The sequence below is a fragment of the Helobdella robusta genome, assembly GCF_000326865.2.
Source record: "Helobdella robusta unplaced genomic scaffold HELROscaffold_11, whole genome shotgun sequence".
Taxonomy (NCBI): domain Eukaryota; kingdom Metazoa; phylum Annelida; class Clitellata; order Rhynchobdellida; family Glossiphoniidae; genus Helobdella; species Helobdella robusta.
Genome location: NW_008703617.1, coordinates 3383738 through 3391022, shown reverse-complemented (window position 1 = coordinate 3391022; position 7285 = coordinate 3383738). Strand labels below are relative to the sequence as shown.

The window sequence follows — 7285 nt, the reverse complement described above, 5'->3', positions numbered from 1 at the left end:
ACACACATACATCCTGTTAATTGTGTCTGAACGGAATACTATGTAATATGATTATACAGAGTCTTTTTTATCACCATAACTGAATTTTCAAATTTAAATCTGTCTTTGACGAACATCAACGTATTCAATATTGATGTTATTATTATTATTATTATTACTATTATTATAATTATTATTGTTATTAATGTTGTTGTCAAGAAAATAATTTATCCACGCTAATTACGTGAAGAATAACAACAACAACAACAAAAACAACATTACCTTCAATATTAATAATAATAATAATAATTATTATTATTAATTATCAATATTATTATTATTATAATTGTTGTTGTTGTTATTTCCATTACATATAAGTAATAATACTAACAATGACGACATTAATGAAATACTAATATTAATAAATAGACTATATATATATATTCTAACAGCAAAAACGCGAACGATTACATTAATAATACTAATAATATAATAATAATAACAACAATAATAATAATAATAAATAAATAATAACAAATAATAATAAACAAGTAAAAATATTTGTCATCCACAATTATATTAATGAACCAAAAATATTTCCGCATTATCGCCGTTGGTTTTTGTTCTTTAAAAAGTGAATTAAGAAAGAAGAAAATAATTTTTTATTTTTCGGACGGTGGATTTGTATCATGAGTGGATAAAGTATCGTGAATGGATAGAGTATCGTGAATGGATACAGTATATCAAGTATCGTACAACATTTCGATTGAGTTGTTGTTTGTTGTTGACGATGGTGACGCCATTGTTGTTGTCATTGTGCTGCTGTTGTTGTTCACATTTTGTGAATGTTGTTTTTAGACGTTGTTTAAACTGGTGTAGATACTTGGCTAATGCCCTAATGTTGATGTCACAATGTTGTTGCAATAGTTGTTGCGGCTGTTCTGCACTCCCAAACAGTTTGATGTCACTTGATGCGTTCGTTCGTCTTATGCCTGTTGATTTTATTTATTTACTATAATTGTGTGCTGTTGATGTTTTTGCAAGGTTTGCACTTGTTGTTAATTTGAATGATGACGATTATAAAGACATTGTCTGCACATACGTGCGTTTCGACAGAAACATTCTTTCTTAGAAGAAGCATGTTTACTGAGACAGTCGCTGTAATGGTGGCCGTGGTTGCCGCGACATCTGCCGCCGATGTATCTGTAGCGGGCTGCCGTCAAATGAAATATACCTTTCGAATATATGGCTGACACAAGTTGCATCGGAGAGTCTTTTTCACTGATTTTTTCGCGTGGATTTTTCAAGCTATGGAGTTTTTGGCTGAACGTTGCTGAATGTAATGGCGATGTGACTTGTTTGTTGTTGATATATTTGTATAAAAAATATATATGTATTAAATGGATAATTTATAAATAGAAAAATCTCATAGTTTTGTTGCGCTGTTATTATGCTTTGAAAATGCCGATGAAGTCGATGATGTTGTTGTTGTTGATGCTGTTGTTGTTGTTTGTTTGTTGTTGTGGTGGTTGCGTTCGACCTCAACCACACAAACGTTGCTGTTTAGAAACATGTTGCAGCTGTTGTTGCTGGGACTGCTGTCGCTGAAGCAAGTTGTGTTGATGTTGTTGTTGGCGCTGTCGGTAGTCCTGTTGTCATCTGTGTTTCTGTATTTAGATGTTAATTGATCTGATTGGAAACTTTCTGACATTGTCGCGCAGGTTGTCGACCTTGTCGCAAATGTGGCTGCTTTCGTTGAAGTCTGTGCAAAGTTGGCAGATTTTGTTGATGTTGATGTTGGTAGTGTTGAGTAGTAGGGAGGTGGCGGGAGTACGTGTGAAATAACTGATATGGAATCAAAGAGGGATTTTTGTGATGATGTGGCCGATGTTGTGGTTGCTGTGGCTGCTTCTGCTGACTTTAATGTCGCTGTCGTCAATGTCGTCGGTAGGTTTATTGAAAGTGTTGAGGTGTTGAGATTATTCAGTGAATTGTTTCTAATATCATCTATCTTGCTGTTGTTGAAAATGTTGTTGCAGTTGTAGTTGCGGCTTCCGTTGCTGCTGTTGTCGCTCTCCTTGTTGCTGCCGGCTGACATAACAGCCAGTTGCAACAATTTGCTCGATCTGATCAGGTTCATCGCAAAACAAATAAAAACAAATGTTGAATAAGTTAACCAAATAGTCAATCGGTAACAAAGAGTTGTAACAAAGTGTACCTATTCTACATATCTCCCACTACTAACACGGCAACTCAGAACGTTACATACATTTCACGATTACACACGATGAGCTAAAACGGTTTTTTGAAACGAAACTTCTAATTTAAAGCAACAAAACTGCACAAGATTAAACAAAAGTAGTCAGGTCTCTGGGTGCGATTCATTCACGCATTCCATTCATTATTTAAAATTGTTTAAAATTTTAATGTTTCAGCAAAAACTAAGCCGGCAATCAGTACCAACCACACCACACGACTCACTCGTTTAATTTAGAACCAGCAACTTCTTCTTCATCCTCCTCTTCTTGTTTCTCTGGCGTCACAGGAAGTTCGAGTCGCGACTTCCCACTACGAATGCTTTGGTAGAGTCGCTTCTCCGTGTCGAACTTGTCGTCGTGGTGATGTTGTTGAGCTAATTTGATGTTGCGGTAGAGCGGTTTCTTGAGCAGGCCAGTGTTGTTCGGCTGCTGCTGGGGTTGATGCTGTGGTTGATGAGGTTGGTGCAGTTTGGTCACGTGAGACAAGATGGCAGCTACCGACGATCGACGTGTGCTTCCCTCGAGGGTGTTGTGGTGTGGGTAGTAGGAGCGGTGGTGGCGATGGGAGGAGGAGGAATAGGAGGAGGAGGTGGTGTGCATTGTCGTTGCATCTCGGTCGATGATTTCTCGGTCCTACAATGGAATTGGCCATTATTATGGGAGTGATAACGCAGTTGACTTTGGTACCATGATGATGGAAAAGGAAACACGTTGAAACGATTATAATGCTGTTTTGCTGATACAAGTTTCATAATTCGAATCATGTCTGCTAGTTTTGATGTTTAACGATTGAAATGTTGCTTCTACAATTTGAGATTTTATCGCTGTGACTTCAAAAATTAATTTGAGCAAAACATGCCAGTAGTGAGACGAGCTAAGCAAGGTGCGGATAAAAAATTTCAAAATATACCAACAACGCAGATACAAATGTTCAATCGCATTTCACATCACAAAGTAAAACATCAAAACACGCTCAAGTTCTCCATTTATCGCTCTGGTTGTGTTTTCATTGTTTTCTTATCTTTGTTTGCTCGTGTTCAGATTTATTTTTAATTTGTTCGGAGGTATTTTCAATCAGTGATATGAATTGTTTCGGAATGTGTTGACGTGTGTGTGTGTGTTGCTATGTATTTATGTCAAATAACTAATTTACATTTAATTCATTTGCTGAACAACTTAGTATAAAAAAATCAAAGACATCAAGCATGTAGAAGTCCAAACAGCAAACCAAACATTAAAAAACTGAATAAACAAAAACATTATCTCCAAACGACAACAACAATTCAAAACGAAACACACAAAAAACATTTCGCCCTTGACATTTCTTGACCATCCATCAAAGTTGAGGGTCTCAGTCGATGGAGTGATCCGGGAACTTCCTTCTCTCGTGAACTGCTTCCTTTTTTACTGCGCTTTTCCAAATCCCGAAATTCCCACTCGTCATATCTTTAATTAAGGAATGTTCACAATCACGTAAGCACGCACGCACACACGCACGAGCGCACACACACTCTTGTAAAATATTGTTGAAATGCGTACAAACTCGTACAGGCTGCAGAGGTAAATAGAATTTGGTTTAATTATATTTTCGTTTGATGCGTTAATTCATTTTCTAGTTAATTTATTAATTTTTATATGTTTATTCATTTAGTCATGAATATATATTAAGAAAGCAAAGCAATAATTCAATTTATTATTTACCAAAAAACCATAGAGAAAAAACAGTCAAATAGACAAATGAATCGATAGAGTAATTTTTAAAAATATAGAAAGAAGTCACTTTTTTCCCAAATAAGATAATTTTTGCCATGTTTGCTCTACGTGTATTCCGACCTAACAACTGAATCGCAGAGGATCCTGTTGAGAATCCAATATGAGATGTTTTCGGATCTCATTTTTTATAACCTAGAATATCATATGAGGAAAATTTCTTTACGTGTCTGATTGTTTGCTAATCTGATATGAACAAAAAAATTCTGAAAAAACTACTACAAATTATTGAAGTTTTATATGCAAAAACAAACTAAAATTGCATTGCTTATTAACTTTTCTTAATTACGTCAAATTTGAAAACAGAGTTTATGTAACAAAATTTGAAATAAAAACATTTTCACCAAATAATTTGTTATACGAAAAAAATTTATAAATCAAAACATCTTGCTTACAAATTTGTTTTCGCGAAGAAAAAATTCATTTAACATAAAGTCTGCCTAACGAAGTTCGCAGAAAAGAGACTCAGCACGTAACGAAAGAGAGGGAGAGAGCTTGTGATATCATTTTCAAATGAATAGACTCATTCAGGTTATTATGAATGTTCCTGTGGAAAAATCTCTACTAAACGCTGTTTTTTCGTTAACTTGTGTGAATTTTAGTAACTACCCATCTCAAATCTAAAATTTCCAAATAAGAGAAGTCCTTTACCATTTTGTGGGATAAGAGCAAAGTGACATGGAAGGAGAGAAAGAGCAGAAGACAATGAGATATGCTAATCAGATATCAAATGCCAGCACTGCTTTACGTTATGCCTTTGCATTTGCGTTAAAGGTCGGTGCTGAATGTGTTTGTTTGTTTGTGTAGTATTATTTTGCTTGCGCGATTTTGGTTATGAAAATTTATGTTATTTTATATCTGCCTAAGTATACGCATTCATATACAAGCAGTGCATATGTATACGAATATGCAAGCATGCGTGCATGTGTTTGACCATATGGACAAAAAAGCCAGAATGTTTGTCCTGTCCACACAAAAAAGATGTGTTTTGGTTTGTACAAACAGTTGTGTTCTAATGTATGTATGTATGTATATGTGTCTGTATGCGTGAGTGTATGTGTGTGTGTATGTGTGTGGGTGGGTGTATATGTGTGTGTGTTTGTGTGCGTGTGTGCCTATTGTTAGACATTTGTTTGCTAATTGGAAGCTTTTTCCTTTTTCATATAAAATATATTTATTAAAACTAGAAGATTGCATATTTGTATGCATGAATGTATACTAGGGTGGTCACAAGAAATTTTTTTTCAAAATTTTATCGGGGGAACCCCCTAAATTGTGCTGCTTGACTAAAAAATGACATTTGTGAAGTTTTAACTCAATTGGATAATGCTAACCCGTGCCTCATCGAGGTTGAAATATCGAAAAATTGGAAAATTTTGAAAAAAAAACGCAGTTTTTGGTTTGTAAAATAAAAACGGTTCACTCTAGAAACATGATTTAAGTTTTATTTTGTTCATTGATTAGTTTTCTTCAAATGTTACTAAGATCACTATTTAGCTACAAGTTATAGTTTCTGATATATTTACATTGTTACAGATACACATTGAAAAAACGTTGAATTTCTCCATAACACAAAAACACACAATAACTTATTTACTATAACCAACCTGGGTGCTATATGTTGTTTTTATGTATCAATATTAAGATCTTTTGGTTTTTTTACGATTTCTGGTAAGGAGCAGTTGTACATTGGGATGGGAAATTACTTCCAGATATGTTAAATAAAGAAAATGTTGTAAGAGTTGCAGTCTTAATTAGCTGTGGAGAAGAAGAATAGTTAATCGGAGTTCCCCAATTAGAAAATGGTGCTGGCTGTATAATTGCAAAATCTGTTTATTCAGAACATGGAAAGTGGGGTGCACCAGACAAGATTCAAGCAATGTCCGACAACTGTCGGGAATACTGGCCGCATTAAAGGTGCTTGCGTTTTATTAGAGCAATTGATGGAGAAAAAATTATTGTATCTTCCATGTCGCTACCACATTTTGGAGGTAGTGTTGAGATCCGTTTTTGATGCTGTGATGGGAAGACTACAGGCCCTCAATCGGATATTTTCAAAAAATTTAAAACTGAATGGAACAACATTGATAAAAAAATTTAAATCTGAAGTTAAAGATAAGAGTGTAGCCAACAAATTGATTAATCCGGGTCAAATTTCAAGTTATCTTCTAGAACAATTAACAGTTCATCATTCAAGGAGCGATTACAAAAAATTGATTAATCTTTGTCTTATATTTTTAGAACGCTTTCAATCAGAAAACATCGTGTTTGCGGCTCCTGGTGCTTTTCATCATGCAAGGTGGATGGCAAAAGCGATATATTCGTTGAAAATAAACCTTTTCAGAGAACAGTTTCAACTGACAATTTTTGAAAAGCAAGGATTCCATGATATTTGCCTATTTATTATAAATATTTATGTGAAAGTGTGGTTGGATGCCCCGAAACCTGCACTTGCTCCAAACCAAGATTTACAATTGTTAAAATCTTTGGTAAATTACAATAAAGTCAATAAATTTATCTCAGATATATCAGTTTCAAAATTTATCAACCACATATAGTACCTCAATCCAGAGCAGGCTGTTTTTTCATTATTCGATGATTCATTAAGTAATTGTGTAAAAAAGAGAGTGACAACAAAATTAATATCTCAAGCAAATGAGGATGAAGAACTTGATGACTACTGTGATATGAAACCACTAATAAAAATAAATGAAGTATCAGAAATATTGGACAAAAATGCGGACCATTTTATTTCATGACAATCAAGTAATTTTTTAAAAAGATTTAATATTAATGATCAATTTTTGCATACCAATCCAGAATTATGGAGTAATAACGAAAAATATTTAAAGAGTAAAAAGATTGTGGACGGATTAAAAGTTTCAAATGATACAGCAGAAAGGGGTGTCATTTTTTAGCCAAGTGGCACAATTTAGGGGGTTCCCCCGATAAGATTTTGAAATTTTTTTTTTTACATATAGCGTTGTAACCACCCTAATGTATACGTACGATTTTCCCATGTGACGGTACTCACCACGTGTGATTTGTGATGTGCGTAGTTGTATATGTTCGGCATGTGATGTACGTGTATGTTTGGTATGTGATGTACATGTTATGTTCGGTATGTGATGTAAGGGTATGTGAGGTATGCCGCAGTCAACTAAAATAAATTTACATCATTGTAAATAATTAGAAATAATTATCATATGTAATGCAACAGCATTAGAGTAGCTCATAAATGACTGCACTAATAAGGAATTAATTGATATCGATTGCTC

The 7285-nt window shown here is 34.3% G+C and overlaps 3 protein-coding genes across 3 annotated transcripts; 1 reads left to right on the top strand and 2 right to left on the bottom strand.

Annotated features, from left to right (window-relative positions):
* Window positions 1-722: 722 nt before the first annotated feature.
* Window positions 723-2119, bottom strand: HELRODRAFT_167434 (hypothetical protein; the record flags this gene model as incomplete). The annotated part of the gene is made up of 4 exons (XM_009012939.1): window positions 723-801; window positions 863-971; window positions 1082-1302; window positions 1551-2119. The coding sequence occupies 4 exons, from the start codon at window positions 2117-2119 to the stop codon at window positions 723-725; spliced, it is 978 nt and encodes a 325-aa protein (XP_009011187.1).
* Window positions 2120-2456: 337 nt separating this feature from the next.
* Window positions 2457-4132, bottom strand: HELRODRAFT_167433 (hypothetical protein; the record flags this gene model as incomplete). The annotated part of the gene is made up of 3 exons (XM_009012938.1): window positions 2457-2870; window positions 3614-3683; window positions 4071-4132. 3 exons carry the CDS (start codon window positions 4130-4132, stop codon window positions 2457-2459), a joined length of 546 nt encoding a protein of 181 aa, XP_009011186.1.
* Window positions 4133-4685: 553 nt separating this feature from the next.
* HELRODRAFT_167432 (hypothetical protein) lies at window positions 4686-6565 on the top strand (the record flags this gene model as incomplete). The annotated part of the gene is made up of 2 exons (XM_009012937.1): window positions 4686-4781; window positions 5849-6565. 2 exons carry the CDS (start codon window positions 4686-4688, stop codon window positions 6563-6565), a joined length of 813 nt encoding a protein of 270 aa, XP_009011185.1.
* Between the last annotated feature and the right edge of the window lie 720 nt (window positions 6566-7285).